The sequence below is a fragment of the Amia ocellicauda genome, chromosome 15, assembly GCF_036373705.1.
Source record: "Amia ocellicauda isolate fAmiCal2 chromosome 15, fAmiCal2.hap1, whole genome shotgun sequence".
Taxonomy (NCBI): Eukaryota; Metazoa; Chordata; class Actinopteri; order Amiiformes; family Amiidae; genus Amia; species Amia ocellicauda.
Window position 1 is genome coordinate 21,758,393 of NC_089864.1, and position 22,653 is coordinate 21,781,045.

Here is a 22,653-nt window from a genome sequence, read left to right on the forward strand (position 1 = left end):
TGCAAAAAATGTAGTTAAGATTTTAAATATAAGTATCATGCATTAGTACATTGCGATAAATATATAGTATTAAATATAAAAATAATTTTAATTCAACTTAGAATACAAATGGGTGAAATGGTTGATTTATTCAAGCAATTCAGTGCAACTGATTTGTTCAAATTTAATTGGAATTGAAAGGATTGGAAATGGAAATGATCAATTTCATTAATTTCAAAATATTGTCACCAATACCAGTTCCTATTGGAAGTGACCTAAACTCTCTTTCTGATATTAACAGAAACTTTAAACATTGAATGGAATGATAATAGTTTTACTATTAGTTCATGAAAACACATACATACAAAGTCAGATTAATCTATGTTTACTGTATTTGAAGTCTAATACATTCAAATATAATGCACCAAAAATGTATAAATTCAGGAACATCACGCTGTCAGTTGACAGAAGTATAGACTTTATTAAATGAATTGTAAATAATTATTACAACAAATATTTTCAGTTTAATTCAGGTTAAGTTTCTTTGACAGCTGTTCATCACTCACAGAACATGAGCTAAAAAGGAAAACATACTTTCGTCATTAAATGTCACACAAAGCATTAGAAACGTTTCTAAAAATACATATTGTCTGGTTTTGAAAGTGAATAGATACATTTTGTGTAATTGATTACAATTTGATCAAAGTCAGTAGTTGAATTCAACAAAACAACAACTCTGTGGGCCAGATTAGCGCTCTTAAAGATATTCTCATGATTACACATTGGAATGTTAGACAGTTTAATGACTCTTTTCAATCTTGGGAAGCACAACATTGTTTCTCTTTTGTTTGTCAGGGATATAATTTAAACATGTATTTATTCCTGATGCATTGGATCCAGTCCATGAGTGTAACTAGTATGGAGTTTGTTTTGGAAATCTCTCTCTCAATGTTTCTTCATTTACACTCTTGCTAAATGCACCATTTCCTTCTGCTTCCTCAGAGACAATACGACACTCATTTGTGACGTCAGAATGCGCAGCTCCATTTTTCACTTCACTGAGGGATATATAAGGGCAGGAAGATCTCCAGATCAATACCTAGCTAGTCACAGTCCATCCAGAGACACTAACTGTGAGGAAACATCCATCTCAAGATGCCAGAACAGACAGAGCTGGTCCACAGATTCAGAGGAATCCCTTTCTCCACCAGAGCCTCCACAGAGCTGCTACAGTCCCTGGATGACTTTGAGGCCAGAGAAGATGATGTGCTGCTAGTGTCTTATCCCAAATCCGGTAAGAACATTACAATTTACAATGACTCTTTAAAGATTATTTTATCTTTTAAATCACAACAAATAATGATGTAAACTCTTGTCATTTTAATGATGAGTCCTGACGAATGGAAAAGCACCACATGAACTACATGAGACATTAGATTTAGCAACAGTACTGGAGCACTAGACCTGTTTCTGATTGATTGCTGACGCTCTGTTCTCTTCATAGGGACACACTGGCTGGCCGAGATCCTGAGGAATCTGTACAACTGCCACACTGAGAACAACACGACCAGCCAGGTGACTCTGACATCGTCTCTGGAGTTCGGAGATCTCTCCAAATTCCAGGAGCTCAGAAACCTCCCCAGCAAGAGGCTCATCCCAACACACCTCAACTGTGACATGGTCCCCGTGCAGTTCAAAACAAAGAAATGCAAGGTAGGTTGGCCAGTCCTGCTGTATTCTCCCACATGTCCTAAGGGCAGCTGATGAAGCGTTTTGTGAGAAGAAGTGAAATGAAGTGAAGTGAAATGAAAATGTAAATATCTGTGCTTTCTTTTTGTCTTCACAGATGATTTATGTGATCAGAAACCCCAAGGACACGGCAGTCTCTATGTTCCATTACTATCAACAGAATCCCCACCTGCCCAAGATTGACAAATGGTCAACCTTTCTGGAGATGTTCCTGAAGGGTGAAGGTAAATGTTTGGACACATCTTTAATATAGACAAACTTTGTTATGAAAAAGGAAACTAGACCCTGTTATACTGGTGCTCTCTAATGACACACAGTGTCTTCTGAAACACAGCACGTCCATTAACCCCCGTTCTGCTGTTCTCTTCATTCACCTGAATGCGGACAATTTGTTTTTAGAGGAAGAGGGGTGTTTTACACAGGAAACAAGAAGCTAATGATAAGAAAGTAGTCCTGTTGAACATGTTTTTCATGACCTGTAGAACTATCAATGTGAAAGTATTGCTTATATATCCTCTATTTAATACTTACCTATATAATATTTACAATTAGTTTGTCTTTCTTTACATTGCAGTGGTTTATGGTTCCTGGATTGATCACGTCCTCAGCTGGGAGAAGATGGAAAATGATGAAAACACACTCTTCTTGTATTATGAGTCCATGAAGAAGGTGAGTTTGAAATGAGATTTCTTCTTTCACAGTTGTGGATGAAGCTGGAATAAGCAGTGAATATCATTCAACAGATGTCTTTCAGTTGAACCAGGAATGAAAGAGCACAAACTAAACTGTGAAATTTGTGTTTCCAGGATCTCCCCACATATGTCAAGGATATCAGTTCATTTCTGAACATCAGTGTCACGGAAGATCAAATCAAGGACATCTCAAAGAAATCATCATTCAGTGAAATGAAGGAAAAAGCAGAGAAGGAGAAAGTGAATTCAAACCACACAGTGTGCGCACTGACAGCTGACAGGAAGCTCATCTTTAGGAAAGGTAAGGATCTCTAATCAATCCTCTGACACAGCAGGGCTGAAATAGGAAATTATCAGGATTAATGAAGTGCCTTAATGGTAATAACATTGTTATTTAGATTTGATTACTTCCCTAAGAAAAATCCAACTGAAACTAGGAAGTTTAGATTGAACTTGGAATTAATTTATTTAATATACTTCTATCGCTCCATACTTTTATTACTGACTAATTTGTTTGATGAATAACAGACATGTGACTTTGAAAATGTCAGGTTGTTGTCTAGAAAATCCACAGTGTTTTAATGGACGTCTGATTCCTAATTGGATCCAATCTCTGTCTCTGTGCAGGTGCCGTTGGTGACTGGAAGAACCATTTCACCTCCAAGCAGAACGCCCAGTTTGACGTGCTGTTTAAAGAGAAGATCAACTCTAGTGTATTAGCAAGCCGTGTTCAATATGAGTGTCAGTGAGGGAGACGGACAGATCCACTCACTTTGCTGTTCTTTCATTATTTATTATTGTCAAGCACATTTTCATTTTCTGATCGATTGTCAAAACTGACTTTTTATCGTACAAAATTGATGTGTTAATTAAGTTCATCTTATTTATTCAACGTAAATCTTGATATCCCTTCAAACACTTTATATGAACTATACATTAATCTGTTACAATGAATGTTTTTTTCTCAGATTGGTGACTGTATTGTTAATGTGTTTTTGTATTGTGAATTATACATACTGTACATATTTAATGGCTGTGCATTTTTAATATTTATTGAAATGTAGATAGATTTGTACTGAAGGTTTCTATGTTATTTGTATTTTATTCATCTGAATTATTAGTATGAACAAAATAATATATTTTTCATAATTCAGGTTCTTCTCTTGTGTTAATTTATTATCTGAAGCTTACACTATTCACACAATGCTGTTGTGTGAAATATACGCCACAATACATCTCATCCTATCTTGTTCTACAAATGAATTCTATATATAGGTTTGTCCCAAATTACTCATAACTGTCATTTCTTCACCCCACACGTCACCAATTCACCACCAGAGGTTGTCATGTCCCACATTCTAGCTCTAGTCTCTAACATTTCATTCCTCCACTCCATGTGCAATTCGTTCTCTCTCATTCGTCCAGCAGTGCCAGCCAGTGGCGTATTTAGGAAGGGGACACAGTTTTGAAAGAAATAAGTCCAGACGGAGATCCCTGCTAGGAATTCGACCCACGCACCTCCAAGCGCCTTAGTACTGCATTACCCACTAGACCATTTGGGCTCATATTTTAATGCAGAAGGCTTAATGTGCTGAGGGTTATGCCACCTGTAATGTACTTATATATCATACCAGTCACGACAGCAACAGGGAAGCAATCATTAAGTGTTCTAAAACTACTCTAGACACATTTGCGCACCACTGGGACTGAAGAAAGACTTTATGGGCTACCAGTGCACCTGTGTAAGGATTTCAAACTAATTGATGTTGATATTATTGATGAATTCGGATGTCACAACAGGAGACTTGCATTCACCTACAATCTCCTACATCAGTGGCAGAAACGGCTTATTTCCACTGAAGACGCATATTTGTAGCAGGTGCACTAATCGAATGTTGTACATGCTCACCCATTTCAATTACAGAGCTCCACCAAAATGCATCTCTGTCATTGGCAAAGCACCGGAAACTGCGTCCAGGTTGCCTGTATAATGTTGATTAATGTGTGATTTTTCACTGGATGTGTCCCATAGTGATATGTGGTAGTGAAGCAAAGATATGTTTGAGTCAAAATCTGCTTAATTTAATGGATTTCAGAGATTTTGAGCTACGTTTTTCGACAGACCAAATCATTGTTTTTGTTGAGTATTTAAATAATGATGTATAATACAATAATAATAATATTGAATGATGTTCAGCTCCTTTATGAAACAGCTGTGAGACAAAAATGAAAAACAAAGAGTTGGATAAAACTTTTTTACCTATGAATATCACAACATTTTCATGGCCGAAACACTGCATTTACATTGACAATTTAGTGTTTTCCTTATTTTGTCAAAACAAGCACACATACATAAATATGAAAATTAACTTTACACAATGTGTACAATGGTATGGAAATCAGTATGCACATATCTTAGCACACTTACAGTGCATCCGGAAGGTAGTCACAGCGCTTCACTTTTTCCACATTTTGTTATGTTACAGCCTTATTCCAAAATGGATTAAATTCATTATTTTCCTCAGAATTCTACAAACAATACCCCATAATGACAACGTGAAAGAAGTTTGTTTGAATTCTTTGCAAATGTATTCACAGTCTTTGCTCAATGCTTTGTTGAAGAACCTTTGGCATCAATTACAGCCTCAAGTCTTTTTGAGTATGATGCTACAAGCTTTGCACACCTACTTTTGGGCCGTTTGAAGGACCTCTCAAGCTCCATCAGGTTGGATGGGGAGCGTCGGTCACAGACATTTTCAGATCTCTCCAGAGATGTTCAATCAGGTTCAAGTCTGGGCTCTGGCTGGGCCACTCAAGGACATTCACAGAGTTGTCCTGTAGCCACTACAGCTAAACTAAACTAAACAGCTCTAGGAAGAGTCCTGGTGGTTCCAAACTTCTTCCATTTACGGATGATGGAGGCCACTGTGCTCATTGGGACCTTCAATGCTGCAGACATTTTTCTGTACCCTTCCGCAGATCTGTGCCTCGATACAATCCTGTCTCGGAGGTCTACAGACAATTCCTTGGACTTCATGGCTTGGTTTGTGCTCTGACATGCACTGTTAACTGTGGGACCTTATATAGACAGCTGTGTGCCTTTCCATATCATGTCCAATCAACTGATTTTACCACAGGTGGACTCCAATCAAGTTGTAGAAACATCTCAAGGATGATCAGTGGAAACAGGATGCACCTGAGCTCAATTTTGAGTGTCATGGCAAAGGCTGTGAATACTTATGTACATGTGCTTTTTTTGTTTTTTATTTTTAATAAATTTGCAAAGATTTCAAACAAACTTCTTTCAAGTTGTCATTATGGGGTATTGTTTGTAGAATTTTGAGGAAAATAATGAATGTAATCCATTTTGGAATAAGGCTGTAACATCACAAAATGTGGAAAAAGTGAAGCGCTGTGAATACTTTCCGGATGAACTGTAGCAGTACAATTATAAAACATACAAAATAACCAGGCCTACAGAAGCATAAGACTGAAATAGAACTTCTTTTGCAAAGTGAAAGAGCTTTGAAATGTCGCTGTCTGTATTACAACTGCATCCATCAATGCTGAAAATGCACTTTTCTACACTACAGTACCCTATGTAATTGATTCAGAGACCTGATCAAGATTGAATTCCAAAGGGAAGTTAAAAGAGAGGTATTATCAGGTGCAAATCTGCTAATAAAATACATTATTATTATAATATATGAATATATGGATTATAGAAAATCATGTGTTTCAACAATCAACATGATTCACAATTACTAATTTTATTACAAAACCCAGATTTTCAGACAGATTATATTCAGTATAGCCTACCGCAGATAGAGTTTGAGGAGTTTACAACTGAAACACCTTATATATTTAATTCAAATATTTAGTAACATATAAGAATGGATATGCGGGAGAAATTCACATACGCAGAGAAATATACTTTTTAATTTGAAAAAGCCACACAAAAAGTGACTCTGGTGGTTCTAGTATTAACAGCGAAATGCATTACTAATAGGTCATTTCATATTCAGCTATTTCATAGTTCTTTTATTGAAGAACCAAAAAGTGCAAAAACAGTTTCTGAACAAAAATTTGTGATATACAAAACTGATCTGACAGTTTAGCTTAGTTTCTGATGTGATGGTTTGTAACCCTGTCTGGTGTCATAACGAACCCCTTATTCCTTCAGCAGTTTCATCAGTAGTTTCATTGATTGGATCAAGATTGCCCGGCAACCGTGGTTTTATAGTACAACATCTGGCCACCAGATGTCACTGTGGTGCGATGTTTAGAAAGCTTGAATCTCTTTCCGAATCAATCGTTTCAATTGTTTCCATCGCTCAAAAGCCCCATTTATGCCATCGTTAGCAAAAGGTCACACCCTTGTCTTGAGTCTGATTCTCACCTTTGTTCCTCTCACACCTGCTCACCTCCAGCTCCTACACACCCAACAGGCTAGGTGTTCTGGCTTCCTGTGTTCATGCAGGAGCCCGGCCTGTCAGGGCAGTCCTGCAGCTCAGGTGCTCAAGAGCTTATTCATCACCAGCGACTCTGGGTGAGGCAGTGCGCGTCTAGGCGGCCATTTTTATTTTCTATTAATCAAATTAATATATTTAAATAAACTCCATTCAATCCACATGGTTTTTTTTATGGGAATTGTATGTATCTCAATTATTTATTTCAATAAAAAATGTTAACCTTTGACAAAGGTTAAATAAGAATTACCCATCCAGCTGTACATTTTCAATAAAACGTGCATTCTGCTTGTTGGACTCTGTAGCGTTGTCGTAAAATATTATTATTCTGTAGACAAATGTTGTGATTTGAGGTGGCGGGCCTGGCTTCAGAAAAAACAACATAACACTTTGATAACGGATGTGATGAACGGGAGTCATCCCCCGACTGGTAATAATGCGCACATATTGCGCCATGTTCTTATTCATGAAACATGTCAACTGTTTGTTATTGCTAGCAAATTCACAATCCTCCTTTTCATTTTGGTACTGAAGAGCATAGACAAATGCTCATTTCCAGCATTGTTTACCCACTGTTTTCTTTGTCCCTTCCTATTTCACTAATGCGATCTACACCAGTGATCAATGTGTCTTCCCTTACGTCTCATTGCTGTGGGTGGTGATCCAACTTGATGAACTTGGGAACTGGCGGTCACTCAGGTTTGAGGATTAAAGAAAGTACACAAAGCTTTCCTATGCCTTTAGTTTTGAGATGCACACTGCAGGTTTATGCCTCTCTTACCAGTCTGGGGAGAAGCCGCAATTGCAGTCTATAGCCACAGAGCGGCGTCTCCGCACTATAATGAATGTTCCTGTTGTACTATGGCAGCGTTAAAGGGAAATGGGTTTATAATAATTACTATAGGTAAACCCTGATTTTAACCACTAAATTGTGACATCATGAAAGTTATTTAAATTACATCTGTATTTATATATTTAAATGTAATCTGTAGCTGTAGGAAAGTGTAGATTACTGTTCATTAATAGTTCACTCTGTATCCTATACTTTTGCTTTGATCCATCAAGGGAAGGGTGGGTATGTAAGGACCAAGGTTAAGATCAGACGGGAGGCATTTAGTAATGGAGACTCTCATATGAGTTATGATGAACTGTTTACGCCAATGGTTCTTTTTCAAATAGTAGAGCAGCTACCTTTTTTGCTTGAAATTAGTATTTGTTTTCATTTTTATTTATTTGTATTATTATTGTTTTGTTTGTACCTGATGCCTGGCTGGCTATACTCCAATAAACAGTTCCTGGTTCATGGATTCACTACCATCCTTGTCTTTTTGAATGGTGACTCTACCAACATGGCTGATCAACCACATTAAGTGAAGACATGATTGACATAATTGACTAAGGGACGTGTCTCATGTTCAGTTGGAAGGTGATTCTTCACAATGGACAATGGCATTTTTCTGTCAATGCTTCCCTAAGTAATCAGTTCTTAATCTATATTTCAACCATTTATTTTCCTGTAAAGCTACAAGGTGATGCAATACTAGACTAAGTATTAGATCAAAGCATAGCCACACAAATAATAATGAGAACCAGCTACATTAACATGATGAAATGTATTCATTACTAGTATAATATGGTTAACAATGTTTAACCCAACAGCTGACTCAGCTGACAGATAGATGCTGAAGCAAAGTGCAATGCTGTACATTACTACTGACAATGTTGTGATATAATGTGTTTGTGATGTAATATTGTTTGTGCAGCCAGGATGCTGTGATGCAATGTTCCTATAGGGGTCCTGCATCACAGCAGAGACACTCAGATATCAATGACTTCAGAACACATCGACTTATGTCCTGATATTGATATTATTGCTCAATTTATACAATGCCAAATTCTGCTTTTCCCATCTAGACAACCAGCTGTCTATTTTGGAATGTGAGACCTCAACTGGACAAACCGGTGAAAACTGGGCAATTCAGTCATCTGCCTACTACTATAATATTCCCATCTTTGTACAACTTTCAGCATTTAAAGCAAAGGTAATTTTAAACTTATGCAGTTACATAATTTTAGCTGTAATTCCTCATCTTCCCCCTTGTGTACACATATCTCTTATAATCCCTATATGTGTCTGTCCCTCGAGTCTTTTTCCAGAGGTGTTTGGTAAAGTGTCAATTCTAGCACTTAACACTTCATAAATTCACCGTTTGTTTTTGCTAAAACCTTCCATTCCCAAAGGATCTTAGCAGATACTTTACTCCTGATTATTTAACTATATCATCACCCCCATATGTTTTATGTAAATTTGATGCCATTATTTCAGATAGAAAAAACTGTCTAGAAATGAGCGTGAGAAAACCGGGAACTACCTCTCTATTGAAAAAGGGAAATTGTTCCATGACGTGTCGTTTCCTGACTGTGTCTGTGGTCAATGACTGAGGGTTTCTGGCATTTCTTTGCCAATTACTTTCCAATACCGTTTCTGACCAGAAAATGCACCAATTGCTATTCTCAATTCAAATTATTCATTTTTCAATTAAAATTGAATTCCTGCTCCATAACTATTTGTTGAAAGTCAACTCTACTTCCATCCATAAAAGTTAAACTCTAATTCCAACCCATAAAACCTAACAAGTTGTGCAATTAAATATACAGACTTGCATTCATGTCATGTACACATCTTACTATGTTGTTGTGTTCTTAATTTTAATATACATATTTATATTTTCTTATCTTAACCATACCATAATGTAAAGTAGAAATATTATATAATTGTATTACAATGTACATATGTATATCATGGGATACATAAATATTATGAAAACCTCAGGGCTGGTTCACCTTGAATATTTTGAATATGTTATTATTAGACCAGACTTCACCAGGATTACCATAAAGTTTAAAATGCAAAAAATGTAGTTAAGATTTTAAATATAAGTATCATGCATTAGTACATTGCGATAAATATATAGTATTAAATATAAAAATAATTTTAATTCAACTTAGAATACAAATGGGTGAAATGGTTGATTTATTCAAGCAATTCAGTGCAACTGATTTGTTCAAATTTAATTGGAATTGAAAGGATTGGAAATGGAAATGATCAATTTCATTAATTTCAAAACATTGTCACCAATACCAGTTCCTATTGGAAGTGACCTAAACTCTCTTTCTGATATTAACAGAAACTTTCAACATTGAATGGAATGATAATAGTTTTACTATTAGTTCATGAAAACACATACATACAAAGTCAGATTAATCTATGTTTACTGTATTTGAAGTCTAATACATTCAAATATAATGCACCAAAAATGTATAAATTCAGGAACATCACGCTGTCAGTTGACAGAAGTATAGACTTTATTAATGAATTGTAAATAATTATTACAACAAATATTTTCAGTTTAATTCAGGTTATGTATCATTGACAGCTGTTCATCACTCACAGAACATGAGCTAAAAAGGAAAACATACTTTCGTCATTAAATGTCACACAAAGCATTAGAAACGTTTGTAAAAATACATATTGTCTGGTTTTGAAAGTGAATAGATACATTTTGTATTATTGATTACAATTTGATCGTAGTCAGTTGTTGAATTCAACAAAACAACAACTCTGTGGGCCAGATTAGCGCTCTTAAAGATATTCTCATGATTACACATTGGAATGTTAGACAGTTTAATGACTCTTTTCAATCTTGGGAAGCACAACATTGTTTCTCTTTTGCTTGTCAGGGATATAATTTAAACATGTATTTATTCCTGATGCATTGGATCCAGTCCATGAGTGTAACTAGTATGGAGTTTGTTTTGGAAATCTATCTCTCAATGTTTCTTCATTTACACTCTTGCTAAATGCACCATTTCCTTCTGCTTCCTCAGAGACAATACGACACTCATTTGTGATGTCAGAATGTGCAGCTCCATTTTTCACTTCACTGAGGGATATATAAGGGCAGGAAGATCTCCAGATCAATACCTAGCTAGTCACAGTCCATCCAGAGACACTAACTGTGAGGAAACATCCATCTCAAGATGCCAGAACAGACAGAGCTGGTCCACAGATTTAGAGGAATCCCTTTCTCCACCAGAGCCTCCACAGAGCTGCTACAGTCCCTGGATGACTTTGAGGCCAGAGAAGATGATGTGCTGCTAGTGTCTTATCCCAAATCCGGTAAGAACATTACAATTTACAATGACTCTTTAAAGATTATTTTATCTTTTAAATCACAACAAATAATTATGTAAACTCTTGTCATTTTAATGATGAGTCCTGACGAATGGAAAAGCACCACATGAACTACATGAGACATTAGATTTAGCCACAGTACTGGAGCACTAGACCTGTTTCTGATTGATTGCTGACGCTCTGTTCTCTTCATAGGGACACACTGGCTGGCCGAGATCCTGAGGAATCTGTACAACTGCCACACTGAGAACAACACGACCAGCCAGGTGACTCTGACATCGTCTCTGGAGTTCGGAGATCTCTCCAAATTCCAGGAGCTCAGAAACCTCCCCAGCAAGAGGCTCATCCCAACACACCTCAACTGTGACATGGTCCCCGTGCAGTTCAAAACAAAGAAATGCAAGGTAGGTTGGCCAGTCCTGCTGTATTCTCCCACATGTCCTAAGGCCAGCTGATGAAGCGTTTTGTGAGAAGAAGTGAAATGAAGTGAAGTGAAATGAAAATGTAAATATCTGTGCTTTCTTTTTGTCTTCACAGATGATTTATGTGATCAGAAACCCCAAGGACACGGCAGTCTCTATGTTCCATTACTATCAACAGAATCCCCACCTGCCCAAGATTGACAAATGGTCAACCTTTCTGGAGATGTTCCTGAAGGGTGAAGGTAAATGTTTGGACACATCTTTAATATAGACAAACTTTGTTATGAAAAAGGAAACTAGACCCTGTTATACTGGTGCTCTCTAATGACACACAGTGTCTTCTGAAACACAGCACGTCCATTAACCCCCGTTCTGCTGTTCGCTTCATTCACCTGAATGCGGACAATTTGTTTCTAGAGGAAGAGGGGTGTTTTACACAGGAAAACAAGAAGCTAATGATAAGAAAGTAGTCCTGTTGAACATGTTTTTCATGACCTGTAGAACTATCAATGTGAAAGTATTGCTTATATATCCTCTATTTAATACTTACCTATATAATATTTACAATTAGTTTGTCTTTCTTTACATTGCAGTGGTTTATGGTTCCTGGATTGATCACATCCTCAGCTGGGAGAAGAAGGAAAATGATGAAAACACACTCTTCTTGTATTATGAGTCCATGAAGAAGGTGAGTTTGAAATGAGATTTCTTCTTTCACAGTTGTGGATGAAGCTGGAATAAGCAGTGAATATCATTCAACAGATGTCTTTCAGTTGAACCAGGAATGAAAGAGCACAAACTAAACTGTGAAATTTGTGTTTCCAGGATCTCCCCACATATGTCAAGGAGATCAGTTCATTTCTGAACATCAGTGTCACGGAAGATCAAATCAAGGACATCTCAAAGAAATCATCATTCAGTGAAATGAAGGAAAAAGCAGAGAAGGAGAAAGTGAATTCAAACCACACAGTGTGCGCACTGACAGCTGACAGGAAGCTCATCTTTAGGAAAGGTAAGGATCTCTAATCAATCCTCTGACACAGCACGGCTGACATAGTAAATAATCAGGATGAATGAAGTGCCTTATTGGTAATAACATTGTTATTTAGAATTCATGACTTCCCTAAGAAAAATCCAACTGAAACTAGGAAGTTTAGATTGAACTTGGAATTCATGTATTTAATATACTTCTATCTCTCCATACTTTTATTACTGACTAAATTGTTTGATGAATAGCAGACATGTGACTTTGAAAATGTCAGGTTGTTGTCTAGATAATCCACAGTGTTTTAATGGACGTCTGATTCCTAAATGGATCCAATTTCTATCTCTGTGCAGGTGCCGTTGGTGACTGGAAGAACCATTTCACCTCCAAGCAGAACGCCCAGTTTGACGTGCTGTTTAAAGAGAAGATCAACTCTAGTGTATTAGCAAGCTGTGTTCAATATGAGTGTCAGTGAGGGAGACGGACAGATCCACTCACTTTGCTGTTCTTTCATTATTTATTATTGTCAAGCACATTCTCATTTTCCTATCGATTGTCAAAACTGACTTGGAAGACATTGTATTGGACAAAATGGATGTGTTATTAAGTTTACATTATTTATTCAATGTAAATCTTGTAATGGCTTCCAACACTTTATATGAACTGTATATTAATCTGTTGTATATTAAACATTGAATGGGGTTTCATAAGTGACAGCATTTGTTAATGTATTTTTATATAATAAATCATGTGTACATATTTAAAGGCTGTGGGTTATTTTTGATTATGCATTTTGTATATTTATTGAAGTGTAGGTATATTGTTACTGTAGGTGAATATGTCAATTATTTATCTGAATTGTTAGTAATAACATACCTTCATTATAATTAATCATATCTTGTTTGAATTTCAATGTGTTGTTGCCACTGATGAACACAATGTCCATAATGTCAATGTGAAAAATGTGATGTTGAAATAATTCTAAATTAATTACAAATATCTGAAGTATAAGGCGCCAAATACAAACTGAAGAGAACTACAAGCTGATGTACACACATACACATTATACACATGAATAACCAGGAACAGAACTGTAAGTGTGTGTCTACTCTGATCTTTGAGATGTTTGGAAGAACACCAAAATGGTATTTCCTAGTGAATAAACAGGAAACCTCTGTAAAATGGAATGAGGGGATTTCTGGAAAAGATCAATATTATACTGGGAAATGCTGATAAATTATGATTTTTTTGGAAGGCATTTCATTTCAGTTTCTGAACGCTAAGGTACACAGCTGCTACAATAATCCTGAACAGGCTGCAATTTGATGGTTTTAAATGAAGACAGTCATAGGGCAGATTAAAAGAAGGCCTCTGGTCTGTGTTGATCACTTATAAGAATGCATTTACTGAATTATGAACGGCCCCTGGAAATGCCACTAGAGGACCATTCTGCTTGGAGAGGGATCTCAGACGCGGATGAATAATTGTGTTGAATGTCTCAGTACTGCGCACAATCATGTGTTCATTGATCTGAAGTGTATTGTGCTAGGTGTGTCTCAGCACTGTGCTGTAATCCCTGGAGTGTCCAGACAGTCCTGGAGAGTTGATCAGCCTGTTATTGATGAGGCAATAAAAACAATCACAAGACAGGGTGAGGTGTAAACTTTTTATTATGTGGTTTCCACCAGCTCTGGGTTTGCCTTTTGTGCAAAGTATCACTGATGCAGGAAGACCTCATTCAGTGTCATCTCCCACAAGGAGCCAAAGAAATATTGGAAGGCCACCTCCAGCTCATCCTCCTGGTCAGAGTCTTGCTGGTCCTCGTCATTCTCCGCCATTATTGTAGGGAGGAAAGGCTCGCACTGCTTCCTCCAAGCCTGGCTGTAGGCAGCAGGGGGATACTGGAGACCCTGGCAGTAACGGGTAAAGAGGTTGAGCAGGGGAGCCACAATGAGACAGTTGCTACCTTTTCGATGTTGACGATCTATTTAATCTTTTAACGATAGCTGGTTACATTATACAGGAGAACCCTATGACATTGTCCTTATAATAATCCTAAGCAATGTAATGCACTCAGTGACTCACGGTGTTACTGTCATCCACATGCTTCTCCAGGGCCCTGCAGCTCACGCTGTCCGCCCAGGTGTCATGGGCCGGGCGACATTTCTTAAGCTGGATGGGCTCCTGAATACTGTCCTCAACACTGCTGCTACTGCATCCTGGAATCACAGAGCATTTTCATTTACAAATGATCGGTTTTGTACAATAAACAATACAATCTGATTGTGAAATGACAGGTTAAGACTTGTAATATATGTATGGACACATTCATAAAAAGAGAAACTCGCTCAACGGTGAAGGAAAGAGCATTTCTCTTACCTGGATTTCTGCCAGTGCAGCCAGAGAAGAGGTTTATGAAGGCCAGTAAGCCTGCTGCCCTGCGCTTCCTCTCCTTCTCTCCCATCATGACCGCATCTTCGCCAAAACCCAGCTGGGTGTTCTTTGCTGGCAGCGGCTTCTCATCCAGAGCTTTCTGGGTGTTTGAATTAAACTGGGCACTGTTTTTCTGACCCATTGCTGAACTCGATGTACAGAGATCGTTCAATAAATGTTCAGTAAATTGTAAATTTAATCCGTAACTAATTAAGAAGTAAATAATTCAGTTAACAGTAAATTCTATCAGTAAATAATTAGGAAATAAATAATTCAGTAAATAGTAAATTCAATCAGTAAATACTAATTAAATAAATCAGTAAGTAGTAAATTCAATTAGTAAATAATTAAAAAGTAAATGATTCAATAAGTATTAAATAATTAGGAAGTAAATGATTCAATAAGTAGTAAATGATTAGGAAGTTAATGATTCAACAAGTAGTAAATTCTATGAGTAAATAATTAGGAAGTAAATGATTCAACAAGTAGTAAATTCTATGACTAAATAATACGGAAGTAAATGATTCAACAAGTAGTAAATTCTATGACTAAATAATTAGGAAGTAAATGATTCAACAAGTAGTAAATTCTATGAGTCAATAATTAGGAAGTAAATGATTCAACAAGTAGTAAATTCTATGAGTAAATAAATCGGAAGTAAATTATTCTATGAGTAGTAAATTCTATGACTAAATAATTAGGAAGTATATGATTCAACAAGTAGTAAATTCTATGACTAAATAATTAGGAAGTAAATGATTGAACAAGTAGTAAATTCTATGACTAAATAATTAGGAAGTAAATACTTATGTAAATAGTAAATAACTAGTATGTAAATAATTCAGTAAGTAGTAAATTGCTGTAGTAGTAGTAGTAAGTGCGTAAGTCGATAGCTGATGCCAGTGCAACTGTGGGCTTCTTACAGGCTGCACACAGTGACATCATAACACCTCGGAATTCTATTCTGACATCACAGCACATCATGTAATGTACATACACACATACATTTGAGTTTCATATGAGAAGTCAATTAAGTCAATATTATTTTTTTTAATTGACCTTTTTCTGCAGGAATAGCAACTATGTATGTGTAAAACAGCAGCAATAACTTGTACTATGTGTTGATTTCAGAAATGAACATTTAAACAGCCTAAAAATAAAACTACAGTAAGACAGCAACACCGCATATACAATTTGGTGACCGCTAGCATAATGATGGATGTAACCCTGGCCTGCAGCAAAGCTTAGCCGTGCTGATATCATATGAACTGGTTTCATTCTTCACTGTTAGATCTTATTTTCTTCACCTTCTTTACTTTGCTTCTAGACTTCGGCTCCCTTATTCTTCCAGTTCTTCTCTCATTTTAAGACAAATCTGTTTCAGACTTAGTTTTTCATTATAACATTTTGATCTCGTTCAAGTTCACATACACATTATAGCAGAAGTTATTGCAGGTGTACTGAAATGTGTGTGTCCCTTTGCTCCGCCAACATTGCAGTACACCAATCTAGGACATATAACAAGTCAAATACAATTAAAACAAAAACAAAAGTGCAAGAAAGGGCAAGAAAAGGAGGGGTGGGGAGAACTTGGCAGGCAGGCTAACGGTTCAGCAGTCTGATGACCTGGGGATAAAAGCTATTCTTCCATCTCTCTGTCCTGGCCATCAGGCATCTGAACCGTGTCTGCCTGCTGGATGGGGGTAGTGTAAACAACTGCTGGCTCGGGTGACTGGGGTCCGTGATGATTCTAGCAGCCTTCCTGAGACTACGTGTCTGGTTCATGTCCAGGAGGGCTGGCAGTGCGACCCCTATGGTGCGCTGTGCCGACCTCACCACTCTACTCAAGGCCCGGCGGTCAGGGGCATTACAGTTTCCATACGAGGTGATGATGCCCCCACAAGTATGCTTTCAATGGAGCTTCTATAAAAATGAGTTCAGGACCTCTGGGACAAGAATTCATACTCAGCTGTACATTTTCATAAATTGTATTGCTCTTCTTCAGTACCGTTGAAGTAACATGTTCATTATTTCTCTAGACACATATTGTAATTCATGGTGGGCAGCCTGGATTCAAGAGAAAACGTATCAAACTTTGTTAACGGACAATTTTCTCTAAATGGCAACAAAAGCAATTAATCAATTATACCATTAATAACCCAATTACCAAATTAACCATGAAAATAGAAACAATAAGGAAGTAAAAAGAACATACTTCGTAAATAAAACAATCATGAGTAATAAACACAGTGCACAACACAATAATTTCATGAAAAGAGTGATAATAAGTAAATAAATAATAAGTGATCAATTAACGCTAATGGCCAATCTCGCCCCGCCCGTGACAAATACTCTTCTGGAAATTACTGGAACTCTTCTACTGCCCTACCCCTGCCTTTTTAACTTGCTTCCAAAACCTCTACTTTGCCATTTCTAGCCTTCAATTTCCTGATCATCCTGTCCTCTCCTGCATACCTCTGGATTTACCCTGCAATTGATCTTCCCTCCTGACGTGAGTCCTCTCCCTGTGTTTCCCAGTTCCCTTCAACCACTATTGAGGAGGCTGTAGCAGATTGCTTATTTGATCAAGTCACTTTAAGCCCAGTTGCCTAAAGCAAGCACTCTTCCTTCTGCCGTGCACCTTTTCCACCACAATTAGTGAGTGAGTCTCCACTCCCTCTCATATTTGTGCGCTTAGTGGTTGTTGAGCATATTGGTCTGGCTAATGTGATTATGGTTGTGGTACGGATAGATTCATGTCTTGGTTCTCGTAAGTAGTTGTTGGTCGCTCACTGGAGTTTTCTTCATTTTATACGGCTGCCGGCAATAATGCTGTCCTTTGGATTCATCACATTCACTTTTTGGTTAATCTATTATTTTAACTCTAAGGAAATAAATTAGAGGTGGCATTAAAATACTCATACTCATATCATATCAGCTGCCAAATCTGAACTCTTCAGCTCGTTTTGACTCTACCACATATGCTCTGTGTCATGAGCTTGGGATCACTTGTCGAACACGATGCATTCATCGTAGTAATAAACAATATTTTTTGGTGTATAACTCTTTTGGTGTATTGCAGCACGGAGCAAACCTCTGCTTCCCGCAATCTCTTGTGGAAACAGACATTTCCAAAAATGTCACTAGTACTGGTGTTAATTTAATATAGTCTCCAGATTACTTTAATACTCTGTGTGGTCTTGGGTTTCTTCACCTGAATATCTGAAGCTTGCTTCCAAAAATGTACTTAACTAATATATAGTCACAACAGGCCAACTCGGACATTCTTGTTATTGCAGAGTCATGGTTAAAGAAATCTCTTTCCAATTTTGATGTGTCTCTGGATGGTTTTAATGTGAACAGAGCTGATTGAAGAGACAGATGTGCAGGTGTAGCGATCTGTGTTAAAAGTTGCTTTAGTGTGTCCTTGCTAGTTTCCTCCTCAGTTCTCAAAACAATATGAAAGTCTGGTCTTAAGAATCCAACCAGGCTTCTGACAATACAGTAGTATTTGGAGTTTATTGTCCACCCTCGGCTGTGCCTTGAACTGTAAATAATTTTTTGGATGTAATAGCCACTATTTAATTCAATTCAGAGGTTCTCATTGTGAGTGATGTAAACTTAAATTGGCTATCGCAAACCAGCTGAAGGAATTATGTGTTGATTTGAATTCAGAACACTTCATATCCAGGGAAAATATTTTGGAGTCTTTTCAGTCTGGTTTTAGACCTGGTCATAGAACTACACCATCACTTCAATACTGGTAATTTCTGCAGGTAGTTAATATTGGCCAATATTTCATGTCAAGTTGATGACATTATTTCAGATTTTCATGAAGACAAGGTCTAGAAATTATAGTCTTGAAGTGAGTGTGAGAAAACCGAGAACTGTGTTTCTATTGAGAAAGGGAAATTGTTCCGTGGCGTGTCATTTCCTGACTTTATTCCTTACACATTAAATCCAGTCAATGAGTGTAACTAGTATGGAGTTTGTTTTGGAAATCTCTCTCACAATGTCTCTTCATTTACACTCTTGCTAAATGCACCATTTCCTTCTGCTTCCTCAGAGACAATACGACACTCATTTGTGACGTCAGAATGCGCAGCTCCATTTTCCACTTCACTGAGGGATATATAAGGGCAGGAAGATCTCCAGATCAATACCTAGCTAGTCACAGTCCATCCAGAGACACTAACTGTGAGGAAACATCCATCTCAAGATGCCAGAACAGACAGAGCTGGTCCACAGATTCAGAGGAATCCCTTTCTCCACCAGAGCCTCCACAGAGCTGCTACAGTCCCTGGATGACTTTGAGGCCAGAGAAGATGATGTGCTGCTAGTGTCTTATCCCAAATCAGGTAAGAACATTACAATTTACAATGACTCTTTAAAGATAAATTCATCTTTTAAATCACAACAAATAATTATGTAAACTCTTGTCATTTTAATGATGAGTCCTGACGAATGGAAAAGCACCACATGAACTACATGAGACATTAGATTTAGCCACAGTACTGGAGCACTAGACCTGTTTCTGATTGATTGCTGACGCTCTGTTCTCTTCATAGGGACACACTGGCTGGCCGAGATCCTGAGGAATCTGTACAACTGCCACACTGAGAACAACACGACCAGCCAGGTGACTCTGACATCGTCTCTGGAGTTCGGAGATCTCTCCAAATTCCAGGAGCTCAGAAACCTCCCCAGCAAGAGGCTCATCCCAACACACCTCAACTGTGACATGGTCCCCGTGCAGTTCAAAACAAAGAAATGCAAGGTAGGTTGGCCAGTCCTGCTGTATTCTCCCACATGTCCTAAGGGCAGCTGATGAAGCGTTTTGTGAGAAGAAGTGAAATGAAGTGAAGTGAAATGAAAATGTAAATATCTGTGCTTTCTTTTTGTCTTCACAGATGATTTATGTGATCAGAAACCCCAAGGACACGGCAGTCTCTATGTTCCATTACTATCAACAGAATCCCCACCTGCCCAAGATTGACAAATGGTCAACCTTTCTGGAGATGTTCCTGAAGGGCGAAGGTAAATGTTTGGACACATCTTTAATATAGACAAACTTTGTTTTGAAAAAGGAAACTAGACCCTGTTATACTGGTGCTCTCTAATGACACACAGTGTCTTCTGAAACACAGCACGTCCATAAACCCCCGTTCTGCTGTTCTCTTCATTCACCTGAATGCGGACAATTTGTTTCTAGAGGAAGAGGGGTGTTTTACACAGGAAAACAAGAAGCTAATGATAAGAAAGTAGTCCAGTTGAACATGTTTTTCATGACCTGTAGAGCAATCAATGTGAAAGTATTGCTTATATATCCTCTATTTAATACTTACCTATATAATATTTACAATTAGTTTGTCTTTCTTTACATTGCAGTGGTTTATGGTTCCTGGATTGATCACGTCCTCAGCTGGGAGAAGAAGGAAAATGATGAAAACACACTCTTCTTGTATTATGAGTCCATGAAGAAGGTGAGTTTGAAATGAGATTTCTTCTTTCACAGTTGTGAATGAAGCTGGAATAAGCAGTGAATATCATTCAACAGATGTCTTTCAGTTGAACCAGGAATGAAAGAGCACAAACTAAACTGTGAAATTTGTGTTTCCAGGATCTCCCCACATATGTCAAGGAGATCAGTTCATTTCTGAACATCAGTGTCACGGAAGATCAAATCAAGGACATCTCAAAGAAATCATCATTCAGTGAAATGAAGGAAAAAGCAGAGAAGGAGAAAGTGAATTCAAACCACACAGTGTGCGCACTGACAGCTGACAGGAAGCTCATCTTTAGGAAAGGTAAGGATCTCTAATCAATCCTCTGACAGTGCAGGGCTGAAATAGGAAATTATCAGGATGAATGAAGTGCCTTAATGGTAATAACATTGTTATTTAGATTTGATTACTTCCCTAAGAAAAATCCAACTGAAACTAGGAAGTTTAGATTGAACTTGGAATTCATTTATTTAATATACTTCTAACGCTCCATACTTTTATTACTGACTAATTTGTTTGATGAATAACAGACATGTGACTTTGAAAATGTCAGGTTGTTGTCTAGATAATCCACAGTGTTTTAATGGATGTCTGATTCCTAATTGGATCCAATCTCTGTCTCTGTGCAGGTGCCGTTGGTGACTGGAAGAACCATTTCACCTCCAAGCAGAACGCCCAGTTTGACGTGCTGTTTAAAGAGAAGATCAACTCTAGTGTATTAGCAAGCCGTGTTCAATATGAGTGTCAGTGAGGGAGACGGACAGATCCACTCACTTTGCTGTTCTTTCATTATTTATTATTGTCAAGCACATTTTCATTTTCTGATCGATTGTCAAAACTGACTTTTTATCGTACAAAATTGATGTGTTAATTAAGTTCATCTTATTTATTCAACGTAAATCTTGATATCCCTTCAAACACTTTATATGAACTATACATTAATCTGTTACAATGAATGTTTTTTTCTCAGATTGGTGACTGTATTGTTAATGTGTTTTTGTATTGTGAATTATACATACTGTACATATTTAATGGCTGTGCATTTTTAATATTTATTGAAATGTAGATAGATTTGTACTGAAGGTTTCTATGTTTTTTGTATTTTATTCATCTGAATTATTAGTTTGAACAAAATAATATATTTTTCATAATTCAGCTTCTTCTCTTGTGTTCATTTATTATCTGAAGCTTACACTATTCACACAATGCTGTTGTGTGAAATATACGCCACAATACATCTCATCCTATCTTGTTCTACAAATGAATTCTATATATAGGTTTGTCCCAAATTACTCATAACTGTCATTTCTTCACCCCACACGTCACCAATTCACCACCAGAGGTTGTCATGTCCCACATTCTAGCTCTAGTCTCTAACACTTCATTCCTCTAATACAGCTTTCCACCAAAATGCATCTCTGTCATTGGCAAAGCACCGGAAACTGCGTCCAGGTTGCCTGTATAATGTTGATTAATGTGTGATTTTTCACTGGATGTGTCCCATAGTGATATGTGGTAGTGAAGCAAAGATATGTTTGAGTCAAAATCTGCTTAATTTAATGGATTTCAGAGATTTTGAGCTACGTTTTTCGACAGACCAAATCATTGTTTTTGTTGAGTATTTAAATAATGATGTATAATACAATAATAATATTGAATGATGTTCAGCTCCTTTATGAAACAGCTGTGAGACAAAAATGAAAAACAAAGAGTTGGATAAAACTTTTTTACCTATGAATATCACAACATTTTCATGGCCAAAACACTGCATTTACATTGACAATTTAGTGTTTTCCTTATTTTGTCAAAACAAGCACACATACATAAATATGAAAATTAACTTTACACAATGTGTACAATGGTATGGAAATCAGTATGCACATATCTTAGCAGACTTACAGTGCATCCGGTAGGTATTCACAGCACTTCACTTTTTCCACATTTTGTTATGTTACAGCCTTATTCCAAAATGGATTAAATTCATTATTTTCCTCAGAATTCTACAAACATACCCCATTATACCCCATAATGACAACGTGAAAGAAGTTTGTTTGAATTCCTTGCAAATGTATTCACAGACTTTGCTCAATGCTTTGTTGAAGAACCTTTGGCATCAATTACAGCCTCAAGTCTTTTTGAGTATGATGCTACAAGCTTGGCACACCTACTTTTGGGCCGTTTGAAGGACCTCTCAAGCTCCATCAGTTTGGATGGGGAGCGTCGGT

At 37.2% G+C, this 22,653-nt stretch overlaps 3 protein-coding genes across 3 annotated transcripts; all 3 read left to right on the plus strand.

The window, feature by feature from the left end:
- The first annotated feature begins 1,050 nt into the window (after positions 1–1,050).
- Positions 1,051–3,532, plus strand: LOC136771946 (sulfotransferase 6B1-like). The gene is made up of 6 exons (XM_066724532.1): positions 1,051–1,273; positions 1,484–1,692; positions 1,826–1,952; positions 2,303–2,397; positions 2,535–2,721; positions 3,048–3,532. The coding sequence occupies exons 1-6, from the start codon at positions 1,135–1,137 to the stop codon at positions 3,167–3,169; spliced, it is 879 nt and encodes a 292-aa protein (XP_066580629.1). The 5' UTR covers positions 1,051–1,134; the 3' UTR covers positions 3,170–3,532.
- Positions 3,533–10,862: 7,330 nt separating this feature from the next.
- On the plus strand, positions 10,863–13,250 carry LOC136771955 (sulfotransferase 6B1-like). The gene is made up of 6 exons (XM_066724545.1): positions 10,863–11,069; positions 11,280–11,488; positions 11,622–11,748; positions 12,100–12,194; positions 12,332–12,518; positions 12,845–13,250. Exons 1-6 carry the CDS (start codon positions 10,931–10,933, stop codon positions 12,964–12,966), a joined length of 879 nt encoding a protein of 292 aa, XP_066580642.1. The 5' UTR covers positions 10,863–10,930; the 3' UTR covers positions 12,967–13,250.
- A 4,092-nt stretch (positions 13,251–17,342) lies between these two features.
- LOC136771921 (sulfotransferase 6B1-like) lies at positions 17,343–21,560 on the plus strand. Its single transcript, XM_066724495.1, has 7 exons — positions 17,343–17,436; positions 18,991–19,282; positions 19,493–19,701; positions 19,835–19,961; positions 20,313–20,407; positions 20,545–20,731; positions 21,058–21,560. The coding sequence occupies exons 2-7, from the start codon at positions 19,144–19,146 to the stop codon at positions 21,177–21,179; spliced, it is 879 nt and encodes a 292-aa protein (XP_066580592.1). The 5' UTR covers positions 17,343–17,436; positions 18,991–19,143; the 3' UTR covers positions 21,180–21,560.
- Positions 21,561–22,653: the final 1,093 nt, after the last annotated feature.